Source organism: Pseudophryne corroboree, chromosome 6 (assembly GCF_028390025.1).
Source record: "Pseudophryne corroboree isolate aPseCor3 chromosome 6, aPseCor3.hap2, whole genome shotgun sequence".
NCBI classification, from domain to species: Eukaryota; Metazoa; Chordata; class Amphibia; order Anura; family Myobatrachidae; genus Pseudophryne; species Pseudophryne corroboree.
The window spans coordinates 204623454-204639437 of NC_086449.1; the positions used below are offsets into that span (position 1 = coordinate 204623454).

Sequence of the window (15984 nt, forward strand, 5' to 3'; positions counted from 1 at the left end):
GTCATCTATATGCACATCGCTACAGTAACTTCCCAAAAATGTTACATGACAGGTGCCATTTAGCATTTTGCTACATCACAAATATATATATATATATATATATATATATATATATATATATATATTTTTTTTTTTATTATTCTATCCCTTGTCTAATATATTTGTGTTTATTTTTCTATATTACAGACAACAACTTGAAATTTAGATTTAGTAATTATTTATAATGCAGAAAACTCTGTACCATGGCATGATTGTGTTTTGGAAGTGTTTTTGGGAAACTGTCTGAATGCTTTGCCCCAATTCTGATGAGTAGCAAGCTTTATAGAAAAATCTTACTATGGTACTACATGCTACATGGAATTCAGAAAATCCTGTAATCCATTATTAGCCTAATTCCAAAAATGATTGGATCAGAGAGTTTCAACCTGTAGCACCGTTGTCAGGCAAAACTGCTATTATTGAGAGATTGTTGATCTAGAGCTGGGAGAGCCAGAGGATGACTCGAGGTTCTGTACAGTGTAGATAAGTGCTAGATCTTTACTGTGGCGTACGTGTCCCAAAATTGCTAGTTTACAACAAGATTATATAAAATTTTGTTTTGTCATTTTTTGTTATTATTTGTGCTAAAAAATAGAATCCAACCAATTTAAATGTTTTTGAAATTCCCCATTAAAGCCACTAACACTTTCATCTGTTTTTTGTTGCTTTATAAGTATCCTTGGGTAATGGAAAGTACACATTGCGTACACTACACAGTTATTATATTTAACTTCACATTAATGGAAAGCTCACCTGGGAACCCAAAGCAAATCCTTCACTGCAAGGACCCGCACCGCTTGCACACGCAACTTCTCCTCTTCTGAGGGTGGAGCCTTGGTTCCCCAGCTCTCGCTGGGGATTCTGGGTCTCTGTTCTCGTAACATCTCAGGATCCTCACTATCCGTGGATAATAGGACACTGCTGTAACTGACTGGACTGCTGGGCAGGCTGGAGGAGGACTTTGCTGCCCCCTGAAGCAATGAAGAAGAGGAGAACGAGGACACAGAACAATAATCGGTGAGCGAGTCCTGGTGGCTGATGAGCTGTGTTCCTCGATCTTGGCTGTAGATGAAACTAATATTGGCTTGGCATTGACTGTTACTAGTTGATCCTGGCAAGGTGATTGGTGCCAGTTCAGAGCTAACTTTAACAGTAAACATGTCTCTTAAAGGGCTGCAGTCCCCGCAGAAATATCGGGCACACAGCTGGTAACTAGCAGCATGATACATAACTAAAGTGTTGGTCTTATTGTCTAAGCACCAAACAGTCTCCTCTCCATTGCAATCTGAACTAGCTGCCATAGAGATAATGGAAGATGGTGCATTGTAAGGCTCCAGCCTTTTAGAAATCTCCAGTGACGTGCAATCCACTATCAGGACTCCAGGTCCATTGCTATACCAGACTTCAGACCCACCATTCAAGATCTCCATGGCCACCACTGAGTATGGACTCTGTCGGGGATCTTCATCTCCTATTTTAAATTTGGATCGGTTTGCGGTGCGTGAACAGAGATATGAGCAGTCGCTGCTGGGAATACCATTGGTCACTGGGAATACAGAGATCAGGCTGTCTGCCAGGCCCGCGAACACCAAGCAGGAGCTCTGTATGTAGGCAAAAACATAGAAAACACAACATATAAAAAATATATAGTATAACAGGTAAGTATTACCCACAAATGTTATAATAATTAATAAATAAAATTAAACAGCTGAAAACCATATTGTATTAATATCCTTTATCTTGATTCTACAGCCAATGTACATGCACAAGATAACAGCAGGGAAGTGGTAATAGAATAGTGCTTGCACTCACCTTCCCCACATTCACCACCAGGAAGCAAGTCACAATAGCTGGTGTGTCAACCACTTTCTGAGGCGCACTTAGTGGGCACATCCCCTGCAGACTATAAATGGAAATATGCTGGTCCTAGAAAATGGTTTTAAACATAAAGAAAATTAAACAATAATCCAAAATGTTTCAGTATAAAAACTCTTGTTGATTTGTCTCCATGAAGAACCAAGGAATTGAACCTGTGTACATTTTTAATTACAGACATTTTTAAGACATAGGGCGGGATGTATTAAAATACATCGCCGCCCACTGCAGTGATTCTAATCGCAAATGTACTAACATATGCCATTAACATCACAATGCGGTGACAGAGGCCCCCTGCGATATGTGTTAGAAGGTGTGCAGGGAGTCTCGGTCACCTCCATGGAGTCTCTGTCACCTACCAGACCGGCAAGCAGGCAGCAGTCAGTCCCAGGCTTCTCCTCCTACTCCCTGTAGCCAGCAGGACCCTGCAGCTTTGTTGCTGGGGTAGGAGGAGTTTGGCTTCCGGGACCACGGGCTGCCTACACACAGGTATGTCGGGAAGGGGGGGGTGGCGAATGGCGGGGTGCGGTAAGAAGTCCATAGGCTTCTATAGAGTATCGCCATGCCCTCCGCATCGTAAAGCTGGCGGGCGGGGGTTAGTACATTTGAAAATGCGTCAAAACCGCCGAAAAACGGGGGTTTTACCCCATTTTTTCTTTAGTACATCCCGTCCATGAAGTTAGTGTAGCATTACATATTTCGTACAGTGTAGTCTTCTATTTTCTGTCATTTACTAGGGCTGACCCAACAAACCATTGCTCAGTAAGTAATGCTGACCACAAGTTACAATCCAATCAGACTGGGTCATTACAATATAATTGGATCCATGAGACACAATGGAGATTCTAACTGTACACAAAGCTAGATGCTGCAATGACCCAAAATAATGGATCAAATATAATTCACCAGAGTAAGCCCCCGATTTGATTCGAGTTGATGACTCGGAAATTTACTAAACACAAATCTCGGCAGTGTTGGGGCAATTTGTATTGAGATACACAGCCGTCCACACAAATACGAATCAATAGACCATCGGTTAAACACGGTTGTTTGCTGACATACAGCTTATACAACACAGGAATTTACTAAGAATTCGTATTCTCAATCACTGCCGACAATAGCCAAACACTTACGAAAAAGCATGGAATTCGTACACAAATACAACTTTCAAATAGACCTGCTTCTGGCTGTCGTGTTTGGAGAATCATGCACGGATCAGTGAATGAACCAAGTACTGTGAGGTAGCAATACATCCCCCTGTGCAATCGTGCTATTCAGAGTTCCATTAACAGAGAATACCTCACAAATCAATGGTTTTATTCCTTCATTAGTACATGTATGTAAGTTGTAAGCAGTCTTTCCTCTTGTTCCTCCCTTAGCACTATCCATGCCACCTATGCTCCTTGTCTTTTGTCTCAAAGGGGGTCATTCAGACCCGGCCGCAATAGAGTCCCACAGCGCAGTTTGCCGGTGGCAGTAAACCACATACTGGGCGGCCCTCAGCATGTGCAGAGATGAACGCAGATCTGGCTGCATACGCTGCGATCTGCATTCATCTCTGAATAACCCCCAAAGTGCGCTGACTAACTCTGATACTGTACATTGGTGGGTGATTCAGACCTGTTTTCGCACAGAAGGCCATCATGGATAGACTGCATGCACAGCAATGCGCACGCGCATCGGCAGACAACCGGCATCGCCGAACAGCAACAGGCTGGTGTGAAAATTTCGATTGCACAGGCGTTCACAAGGTGATTGACAGGAAGAGGCCGTCTGTGGGTGGTAACTGACCATTTTCTGGGAGTGTCAGGGAAAATGCAGGTGTTCCCAAGCGTTTCCAGGGAGGGTGTGTGTTCTCATCGCACTATAGAAGTAAGTCCTGGGCTGCGCACACACTGCACACAGTATAAAAATCATTCAATGGTGAGTGTGTTGCGAATGGATTTGCAGCTGTGCGTTGACTGAGGGATATTTTGCAGCTCGGCGTACACATAGGATCGCACACTTGCACAGCGAATATACACTCCCCTTGTGCAGCGACTATCTGAACGCAGCACAACAAAGTTAGCAGCCCAGCAATCAGGTCTGAATCACCCCCATTCTCCCTTACCTTGTGTACAGGTTCATCACATGCTGAACTGCATCCACTCCCTGCAAATTACCACCACTTGCCCTTCAAGATAGTGACTTGTCCCTTGCTTACCACGTGCCATCGTCATAGCTACTCTGCCATTTGTTTTGTCCATAGATATGTAAATCTGCACTATATTGTACTTATGAAATGTCAAGTTAAACCCTTACTATGTATATTCATTGTACGGCGCTGCAGAAACTTTATGGCACCTTAAAAATAAAAGATAATACAGGTTGAGTCTCCCTTATCCAAAATGCTTGGGACCAGAGGTATTTTGGATATGGGATTTTTCCGTATTTTGGAATAATTGCATACCATAATGAGATATCATGGTGATGGGGCCTAGGTCTAAGCACAGAATGCATTTATGTTTCATATACACCTTATACACACAGCCTGAAGGTAATTTTAGCCAATATTTTTTATAACTTTGTGCATTAAACAAAGTGTGTGAACATTCACACAATTCATGTATGTTTCATATACACCTTATAAACACAGCCAGAAGGTCATTTAATACAATATTTTTAATAACTTTGTGTATTAAACAAAGTTTGAGTACATTGAGTCATCAAAAACAAAGGTTTCACTATCTCACTCTCACTCACATAAGTCCGTATTTCGGAATATTCCGTATTTGGATATGGGATACTCAACCTGTAATAGTACATAAGAAATATATAAAGCTACAAATATGTCACGCAACAACTATCTGTAGCTTGATTTCCACACCAAGATCTCAGGTTCCCACCTCAGTAGAGATCCACAATGTATTCTGTACTTTCAGCTGACTGCACATCCTTGACCCGGGACAGCTCAGGCCTCGCACTTCCATCTGACCCTTCTTCACATCCACCACTGTGTAGTTCCTACAGTCATAAAGGGAAGCACTTAGTGCTGCTGTGACTTTTCATATACTGCAGTCTAGCTAAATTAGGTCTTAAACACCAATAGAACAGCATTGATCATAAAAAGGAGGAGCGAGAACAGTCAGGTAACGGTTCAAGGCCCAGATTTATCAAGCCTTGGAGAGTGATAAATAGCACGATGATAAGGCACCAACCAATCAGCTCCTAACTTTCATTTTTCAAACACAGCCTGTAACATGGAAGTTAGGAGCTGATTGGCTGGTACTTTATCACCTTGCTATTTATCACTCTCCAAGGCTTGATAAATGGGGGCCCTAATGTCATAGTGAGGCAAATACTGAAGGGACATTCTTACTGTTCGAAAACTCACAAAACGGAACATTGTGGATTCTTTACTTTAATCGATGCCCAAACAAATCCCACTTCATCGTTTTTTATACTATATACAGGGCTTAAACAATTAGGTTGATTTGTGTTTCCTGAAATTACTGCCTGTCTTTCCTTTTAAATGGAGCTGTTCTATAAACATACAAAAAGCATGGGGGAAGCGGATAACACAGTTGTGTAAATACTGGAGCTGCAATCAATATGAAAAGACTTTCTAGATGGCTGGTACCTTGCTTGTCCCGTTCCTACCCAGAACACGACTGTATTGTCCTGCTCTCTGGATACACAGAATGTCTCCTGCATCCCACACAGGATATGGTACTTGAAAACTGAGAAGCTGGGATCATTCATGCGCCGGACCACTGATGCAGCTAGAGGGCGCTATGAAACATTGGGAGATAAAAAGTGAAGTATAGGCTCACATGTGTAAACCACACTAACCATAAAAACATTGCCATGCTGGGAGTCGCAAATTAGAACAGATAAAACCGTGACAGTTCTTAATAAACATAAGACTGAACAGAAAAGAAAAACAAAAAGGAACCTGAAATTAATGTTAATACGTATTTAAAAGGGATCTAATATGACATTGTAAGTAAGGAAAAAATCTTGACAATACAGCAAATGTAAAACATCATTCAACATTAAAACTAGAACGTTCACAAATACATGTATCCAAAGAGAATAAAGGATGTTAATAGCTTAAAAATGTAAAAAGAGGCTATAAACGTCATAATAAACTGAGACCGACACTGTGTGCTTACAGAAGACCACCCCACAAGGGTTCACTACGGCTGGCCGGCGGTCGGGCTCCCGGCGCCCAGCATACCGGCACCGGGAGCCCGACCGCCGGCTGACCGACAGTGTGGCGAGCGCAAATGAGCCCCTTGCGGGCTCGCTGCGCTCGCCACGCTACGGGCACGGTGGCGCGCTACGCGCGCCACACTATTTTATTCTCCCTCTATGGGGGTCGTGGACCCCCACGAGGGAAAATAAGTGTCGGTATGCCGGCGGTCGGGCTCCCGGCGCCGGTATACTGAGCGCCGGGAGCCCGACCGCCGGCATACAGAAGACCACCCCACAATATACACTGTATAGCTTAGGGTTGCATTATTACAGTAATAGAATTCTACGGTTATATACATTCCTAACTATAAGATGTAACTACTATGGTTCCATCGTGTGTTGTAGTATCGGACTTTCATGTCTTCATTATTAGTCACTGGGTCTAGTATTTTTAAACCAAGCAAGTATGTAATTGTTTAAAATTCTGTGTGTGGGACTAATCTCTACCAGATGGTGACAACAACAACAAAAAGTCAATATTAGAATACTAGCAGCTGTGCTATGATGACATTACACAGCAAAATCCTTTCTAGGCTCATTATATTAGAATTAGGTAAATAAGATTTACTATCTTGTAAACATACACACAATAACTTGCCTTGAAGACATACTGTATAATTCTAATAAAACACGATCTTATACAGTATATGAAAACACTTTTTAACATACTTAAATATAAATGTTATTGTTCCAAAACAATGTCAGTAACTTTGTCCTGCACATGATTCATTTTTTAGTTCTAATCTGGTTCATATGAAATAGGTCATCACACACTTATTTACAGAAGTGTGTATTAATGCTTTATCCTAGCACGTTTATGCTTACAAGTTTTACTTAGACAAATGAACAATCATTTTTAACACATCTTTTGTTTGTAGTACAATTAGTGTGTGCTAGCCTGGCGTAACATCAGTGACACAGAATTAATGTGTGTAAAGGGTAAGAGAGGACACAGAACTGACCTTCTCTGGTTTAGTGTCCCAACACTCCATCATCAATTCCTGTAACCGGGAGAACTGAATCTCCTCTGGGCGACCCAGGACAGGACGGATTCCCTTAGACAGCTTCTTGGAGATCTGAAGCTGGTGTTGACCTAAAGATGGACGCTGACCAGAGAGCAGCTCATACAGAACCATCCCATAGGAGAACATGTCCACCTAAAATGAGAACAACTGATTTGGTTAAGTAATGATAATACATTGTTTATGAACCAGAAAATCAAACCTCAAAGCACCATGTAAAATGCACAATGGCAGTAATTCACAGAGCGCAAAACAAAGATGTGGCACCAGGACTAAGCCCAATATCAATCCTCAGGGAGTGGATGAGGGCCAGTGGCTGAGAATGAGTCCTGAATAGAACCAAAGTTCTTATGATGGAAGCTCACGGTCAAATAAGTACTGGAACCTTTTGACTGTCAACCTTTTTTGACCCTGTCAAGCGTATGGTGTCGACCTAATGACTGTCTATTTTTTAACTGTCTTAACTTGCATACCACCCCCGGATGATCAGCTTGTGGAGGTAGCTTGTGACAGCACAAAGTATTTACGCAACTTGACATGAACTGACCAGACTAGTGGGGTGCAGCGGATTACAACCAAATTAAAAATAAACACATTACTGCTCATAAATCTAGTACTAAACTGTTACTTGCGAACACATCAGGCTGCGTTCAATATAAACTGTACAGCTCCGAAGATTATTATAAAACTGCAAGGATTCCTAAACTTGCTCAAGTTCACCCTCTCAACTGTGACTGTATCCCATACAGTGACAGCTACACTGTAATTAGTGAGTATAAAGCACCTATTGTTTAGCGGACATACTGCATGAGATGAGCTGTTCTAAAATGCCATTATGTATTAAAGATTAACAAAAGTAAATAACTGACACAGACATTCCCTTATTTAGTACATGTCGGAATAGCAACTAATTGAAAGGGTTGTATGTGAGGATTACAATGACATTCAGTATTCCCTTCCATAAGCAGCGAACGCTTCTTAAAGTGTCTAATGGAGGGCAATTCTAAAAGTCAATTATAGATAGGAAATGGAATGCAAAAAATGTTTATCATTTTGGCAATTGAAAAGTAAACAAAATAACTGAACTGGAATCATTTGCCTAAGTTGTCATACACACATTGAACAACCACATTATTTTAGGGGGATAACACAAAAGTTAAACTATGAAAGAAATTAACGCTTTAAGTAAATAAGTGGAGAAAAATAAAAAGTACAGTATAAGCAATATTTATAATTGACATTAGGTTGTATGCATTATATTTGTCATGTATACATGTGCAGTGCACTGGCGTATTTATAATGGGTGCAGTGTGTGCGGTGCACACGGGCCCCCCGAGGTCCAAGGGGGCCCACACCGCACACCCTGTACCCATAATTCTTAATACTTACCATCCAGAATCCTGCTGAATCCTGAAGTGGGCACTCTGTCTTCCTCCATTGCACTACGTTCTGCTTTATGCACCCCAGAGCACGACTAAACATGTGCTGCAGACTGCCCTTTCACAGGGCTCCCACCTCGGAGTCCTGTCCCAGTCCATACTTGATGATTTTCTATGCAGCCAGGTCGGTATTGTGGGGGGGGCTTGGCGTGGCATATGGGGGAGTACCGGAAGGCGTGCAGACGTGAAGGGGTGGAGCGGGGGTCTGCGGAATTGTGTCATTGTGGCCACGCCCCTCACTACACAATGCCGAGTTTACTGGCATTGCTGGGCAGGGGGTGGGGCCATTATGGCTCTATTCCACGTGAATCGAGTCATCAGCCCCTTCTGAGTGTTGGGGGTTATGTGCGGGTGCGGGGGTGGTGGCAATCCCGGAGACTTGCCCACTCTTCCTGGGGGCTGGGAGTGCCACCCAATTTTCGGGAACCTCCTGGCTGATCCGGGCGAGTAGGCAAGTATTCACCAGTATAGGGCTGTATCTCCAGCAAGCAACCCGCACCAATGTACAGTACATAAAGGGGGCAGGGCACATGCTGGAGAGCATGGCCACTTCCTCCTTTGTTGTCTCTTCCCCCTCAAACAAGTGGGACCTTCTGTCTCTGCTGCTGCTGTGGGAGCAGCAAATAGCAAGAACGGAAGACTGTAGTCAGCAACAGGTAGTGGTTGGGAGCTGGGGTGTTAATTGGTGGAGAAGATTGTGTCTGGGTGCTGCTGGAGTGTTAGAAGTGAAAGCATGGGGAAGATTGTGTGTGTCAGGGGGCTCTGCTCCCTGGAGTGTTGAAAATGAATGCAGGGGGTGGAGAGTGTGTTTCTGGGCGGGTGGTGCTTGAGTGTTGGCAGTGAAGGTGGGGAGGGAATATATATCTGGGTGCTGCTGGGATTTGGGTGTTGGTAGTAAATGCGAGTGAGGCAGGGGGTGGGGGGCCGTATCAGCAACTATTTAGCCTCCGCGCTCCAGGTATGAATTTATGGCCCTGATGTGCAGGATGTATACATATCAAGTTTTTTCAAATCAAAATTAACATTTCAGGTCAGTTCAGTTACTTTCTCAGTGACCTGCGTCCTTGCAGCAAAGCAGCCACCAGCAGCACCTACAAAGGAGTGCCTGTAGCATCAAACCAAGCCACCGATGGATTAAGGGGCTGATTCACACCTGATTGGTGATGTGTGTTTTCGCACAGCAGCGATCAGTTCCGAACTGCACATGCGCCGGCGCCGCATGGCAGACAGCCGACAGCTGTCGTAGTTCTGGGATCGTCTCTGCCTGATTGACAGGCCGAGGCGGTCATTGGGCGGAAGGGAGCGGGCCACCGGCGTGTAGCCGCCGTTTAGGGGGCATGGTCTGCATGCCCGGACCAATGGGGGGGGGGGGGGGGGGCCGCAGCAGCGACGAGTAGCTCCCTGCCAGCGCGCAGGGGCTACCCTGGCTGGGAGCTACTCCTGAAGCTCAAAAGCATCACAGCTGTGGGATACTTTTGTACGATGGGGCAGGGACTGACAAGCCCTGTGCTGAGCGTCACCCCGCATGTCAGTGTGACTGATCGTAGATGTGCTAAATTTAGCACATCTATGATCAGACCTGAGTCACCCCCTAAGTCTGATGCTACACAATAGAGACGGACATCAGGAAAGCCTTTACCCTCATTAGATTTGGTGCATTTAAGATTCGGACTGCAATTTCTCATTCATTTTTTATATAGGATTGACATTTTGTCTACGGCTTCCGTTGTGTGTTACAGTACAATTAATTAGAGAAACAGTTTTTTGTAGTTAGCATATGTGTAACTATGTTGTCTGATTTGGTTTGGTAAGAGCTGGCATCGGAGCTAATTGGACAGTCTCGAGCGAGGTAATTAGCTGCAGTAACTTACCGGGGGCTTATAAGATACCGCCCTATGGGGGTCATTCCGAGTTGTTCGCTCGCAAGCTGCTTTTAGCAGCTTTGCACACGCTAAGCCGCCGCCTACTGGGAGTGAATCTTAGCTTATCAAAATTGCGAACGAAAGATTAGCAGAATTGCGAATAGACACTTCTTAGCAGTTTCTGAGTAGCTCCAGTCTTACTCGGCATCTGCGATCAGTTCAGTCAGTTTCGTTCCTGGTTTGACGTCACAAACACACCCAGCGTTCGCCCAGACACTCCTCCGTTTCTCCAGCCACTCCCGCATTTTCCCCAGAAACGGTAGCGTTTTTTCGCACACACCCATAAAACGGCCAGTTTCCGCCCAGAAACACCCACTTCCTGTCAATCACATTACGAACACCAGAACGAAGAAAAAACCTCGTAATGCCGTGAGTAAAAAACCTAACTGCATATCAAATTTACTTGGCTCAGTCGCACTGCGGACATTGCGCATGCGCATTAGCGACTAATCGCTCCGTTGCGAGAAAAAATTAACGAGCGAACAACTCGGAATGACCCCCTATATATCAATTGTATAAACATACCTGCATACTCTGCTAAAATGTCTGCAAGACTTCCATATTGGAGTTCTCCCTCACATCCCGGAGAGTATGCCAGCCTCCTGGATCTCAGCCACTTTCCCAGTGCAGCGTGTGCCTGTGGACTTATTGATGCAATTCATGGTACAATTTTACTACTTGTGGCATTTCACTGCTGTAGTCATAATGACATGATTCCCAGTTCCACCACACCTTGGACCCCCTTCTTCCATAGGGTAGGTGAACAAGTACAACAGCAAGTATGGGTGTAAAAACATTGCAAACTGTTCCTTATGTACATTTTTATCTTTCTCATTATTTTGTAAATGCAGTTTGGAGTTATAGGATTATTTTGGTGAATTTCTATATAGCAGTTGCCGTATAAGTCATTTCATCAGCATTACCATACAGAGACTCCCTATTTATCTGGATAGAAAAGTTACAACATTTTAAGAATTGTTTAATGTATTGTTAGTAGTAATTAATTAAATCAATCTGCTGGTTGGCTGACATAGAAATGTCAATGAATTAAATTTATACTTCTTCTGGGAAAAAAGAAAACAGTTCAAGAAGGTGATGAAATGAGCCAGAAAATGTGTATACTAAGATAAGACTTATAAAATGCTTTTGAACTGTTACATGGATACTGCTCTTTGTACTGTGAGATTACTACAATCACTGGCTGATATCTCTGCTTGAGGGATACATAATGCTGTGTACTGTATTTGTAGACACTATAATGGGTTCTGTTTGATCCTGACACACTGCCATCAATGATTCTTTGTTAATTGTTTAACTACACAAGTAATAATGCTGTTAATCAATATTTGTCTATTGGATGGCTGCCCTGGACTTATCTAGTGTTTTTCTGTAGACGGTGCCAAGATTATCTGAAAGTGTTTTGATTAATATATAATCATTTACTATTGTGTTATCTGTCGACGGTGAACCCAGTCTAAGGGGCTAATTCAGGTTGCGATCCAACCGTAATTTTTGCGTTCGCCCCGCGGGTGCATACGTAGGTTCCAACCTGCACATGCGCTCAAATTTACTGCGGGGGACCCACAGTAATTACAAAAGCCTCTGCGTTCGCGGGGCGACAACGCTCCATTTCCAAGGCAGAGACGGAGCGTTGCGGGGGCGGGAAAACGGAGACATGGCGGCGCAATTGGGGGGCATGGCGTGGGCATTATCAGGTTATCAAAAAGATGGTGGTGGGCCTCCTGCCGTTGCAGCCCGACTGCGCCGGCAGGAGTCTTCCATAATTTCTGCGACCGCACATTAATTGCAGCGCGATCACGATTAGTGCGTGGTCGCAGATGGGGACGGCAGTGGCGGGTAGCATGCTGGGCGGTTCAAGGGAAATCGAGTTGCATAAGTGTATGGCCACCTTTAGTAATGTAATCATATCTCATTGACATCTATGGGCTCTAAAACAAAAAGTTTTGTAAAAATATTGTAACCAATTCAAAACACTGCAATTATAATAGCCGGATGTTGCATTTAAACTATGACAATAAATCTGTAAAACACACAAAGGGACCCATTTATCATTGACTGTATTTGAAATGCGATCTGGGTACGAAATTAGCCCACAGGATGCATTGAAGAATACGATCACATTGGCCAGATTTATCACCCGTCACAGGCAGGGACAGGGGCTTCGAAAGAAGCACGTGACTGGGATGTGACGAGTGTTGTGCCAGGGTTACTGCGCATGCGTTTTCCCCACTGACGGCACATGCTCAGCGGCCATTTCTGGGGAGGGGGAACCCTATGATAGCTGGAGATGCAATGTGTAGCCCATAGACTACAATGGGCAGGCAGTAGCTGCGTGGACAATGAGCAGAGGCGTTCAGAGATGTGAGATGCCGTTGCATCGCACAGTGTGCGCACATGCAGTGCGGCTTCTGCGCGTGCGCACATTTCACAGGGCAACAGCATGCAAACGCTGCCGCAGCAGTGTTCCATGCTGAATTAGGCCTAATATCGGGAATGTTTCGCATTCCAAATATTGATACATCTAGTATCATCACATCCCCCATAAAAACCTATGGGGGAAGCGGCTGAAGGTGGGAATGTAGAGATCGAAGCAGGTGTAGGGATCACAGCAGGTATAGGAGAGTAGGTACAGATGTAGCCACAGGCAATGGGCACTCCTGGCGCATCTAGTCGCACCCACACCTTACTACCCCAGACTTCGAACCTTTCTGCTTAATGTAATGTAAATGGCTGCAGATGCATCTAAGATGCACACGATCACTGGCATGTGCGCACCCGTGCCTTGTCACAGCCACAATGACCGTGGCTACATCTGCACCTGCTGTGGTCCCTCCTACATACAATGCAGGGATACTTAATATTAGTGGCTAACCCCCGAAAATGGGTGTTTTCAAGGAAATAGCCGCAAAAATTGTTTGAAATATGGGCCCCAAAGTTTTAAAAAATCTTAATGACAAAAAACACTACAAGATGTCAGAAGAAATTAACAGAGACCATTGTGACTACTTTCTATCACATGATGAAAATTATATTAACCTTCTCATCATAGACGACCCTAGGTCGGATTTCAGGTGCTTGGTATCCAGGGGTACCTTCTACGCCTAAAGCCCCCTCATGGAAAGAGAGGCGTGAGATGCCATAGTCTGAAAGCTTTATGTTCACAGTTTCATGGACATCCAGGGACCAGACCAGTATGTTGTCAGACTTGAGGTCACAGAATATAATGTTCTTCTTGTGCAGGTAAGAAAGACCAGACGCAATCTGATAGGCCAGACGCTGTGTGAGCATGTGACCTAGAGGCATGAACGAGGGGGACCCTAAAAGAGAAGGCACAATGGAGCTTATATAACAAGGAAGTAGATAGTGGCTATGGCACTGACAGTTAAAGAATCTTTTGGTTAGACATGACAATACACTGAAGTAACCAGACTGTAATACATTTCACTTTATCAGATAAACAAGCACTTTACCAATTGCCCACAATTTGCAGAGTTTTGTCACAGTTTTTAAAACCTTTTTTTTGTGGGTTTTTTTTGGTGTGACGGAAAACTCCAAATTTCAGGAATTGGTGATAAAGTACTCAGATGTACCCCTTGTGAAACTTTATTCTCAGATCCCACATAGGGCCCAAATGTTCAGTGCTGCACCCCTCCTCTTATGTTAAGGGTAGCCTACTTCAAACAGGCTGAAAGTCATTAACAAGACTGCTGTCTGTTTGAAAGGGGCGTGCATTTTTTTTCTGCGAGCTGACTGCAAAGATCACTGTAACAAAGGGCCTAATTCAGATCTGATCGCAGCAGCAAATTTGTTAGCTAATGGGCAAAACCGTGTGCACTGCAGGACGGGCAGATATAACATGTGCAGAGAGCGTTAGATCTGGTGGTGGTGTGTTCACACTGAAATCTACAGTAAATTGTAGTGTAAAAATAAAGCAGCCAGTATTTACCCTGCACAGAAACAATATAACCCACCCAAATCTAACTCTCTCTGCACATTTTATATCTGCCCCACCTGCGGTGCACATGGTTCTGCCCATTAGCTAACAAATTTGCCACTGCAATCAGATCTGAATTAGGCTCAATGCTAATAGACGGCAACAGCAACATGGCGTGGACCACAACCCAAGTGGGTATACCAGGATTGGGTCTGGATTCCGACTGCTGGCATTTTCCCGGCTGTCGGTACCCTGACCGCTGGGATCCCGATAGACGGTAATTTAACCGCATACCAGTAATAGTATCAGTGGGATGGCTTTAAGGGCCCTACACACTGCGCGACCCGGCAGACGGGTGACTCGGCGGTGGGGAGGAGGTTCACTCCCCCGTCACCCGGCTCCATAACAGTGCATGCAAATATGGACGAGATCGTCTATATTGGCCTGCATGCAAAAGCGACGGGGCACCAACGATGAACGAGCGCGGGGCCGCGCATCGTTCCTACCTCCACACAAAGATATGAACGGTATCTCGTTCATTAATGAACGAGATTCTTCATATCTTTCAGTAATATCGCCCAGTGTGTAGGGCCTATTAGAAGTGTTCAGCCAATCAGAAGCAGCCAATGATTTAGCCAATCAGCAGCAGCTGCTGATCTTCATAACTATCAGTTGACAGTCTGCACCAACAACCTAGCACCACATGTGATCAGCCCCCAAGCAGGTGCATAGCATTCTCTATTGTGGTCAGCATGGTATGAATCTGCACAAACATGCCCATGCTGTACTTTTGCTGCACTCACCTCAAAATAAGAATTTACTTACCGATAATTCTATTTCTCGGAGTCCGTAGTGGATGCTGGGGTTCCTGAAAGGACCATGGGGAATAGCGGCTCCGCAGGAGACAGGGCACAAAAAGTAAAGCTTTAGGATCAGGTGGTGTGCACTGGCTCCTCCCCCTATGACCCTCTTCCAAGCCAGTTAGGTACTGTGCCCGGACGAGCGTACACAATAAGGGAGGAATTTTGAATCCCGGGTAAGACTCATACCAGCCACACCAATCACACCGTACAACTTGTGATCTAAACCCAGTTAACAGTATGATAACAGCGGAGCCTCTGAAAAGATGGCTCACAACAATAATAACCCGATTTTTGTAACTATGTACAAGTATTGCAGATAATCCGCACTTGGGATGGGCGCCCAGCATCCACTACGGACTCCGAGAAATAGAATTATCGGTAAGTAAATTCTTATTTTCTCTATCGTCCTAGTGGATGCTGGGGTTCCTGAAAGGACCATGGGGATTATACCAAAGCTCCCAAACGGGCGGGAGAGTGCGGATGACTCTGCAGCACCGAATGAGAGAACTCCAGGTCCTCTTTTGCCAGGATATCAAATTTGTAGAATTTTACAAACGTGTTCTCCCCTGACCACGTAGCTGCTCGGCAGAGTTGTAATGCCGAGACCTCTCGGGCAGCCGCCCAAGATGAGCC

The 15984-nt window shown here is 44.4% G+C and overlaps 1 protein-coding gene across 1 annotated transcript in view; it reads right to left on the reverse strand.

Moving 5' to 3' along the window:
- LRRK1 (leucine rich repeat kinase 1) overlaps window positions 1–15984 on the reverse strand; it is a 244638-nt gene that overhangs the window by 19615 nt on the left and 209039 nt on the right. The window contains exons 27-32 of the mRNA XM_063925660.1: window positions 13591–13871; window positions 7113–7307; window positions 5534–5685; window positions 4800–4917; window positions 1852–1965; window positions 793–1640 (exon numbers count right to left, since the gene is read on the reverse strand). Coding sequence (XP_063781730.1) covers window positions 793–1640; window positions 1852–1965; window positions 4800–4917; window positions 5534–5685; window positions 7113–7307; window positions 13591–13871 — 1708 coding nt within the window. The remainder of the gene's footprint in view (window positions 1–792; window positions 1641–1851; window positions 1966–4799; window positions 4918–5533; window positions 5686–7112; window positions 7308–13590; window positions 13872–15984) is intronic.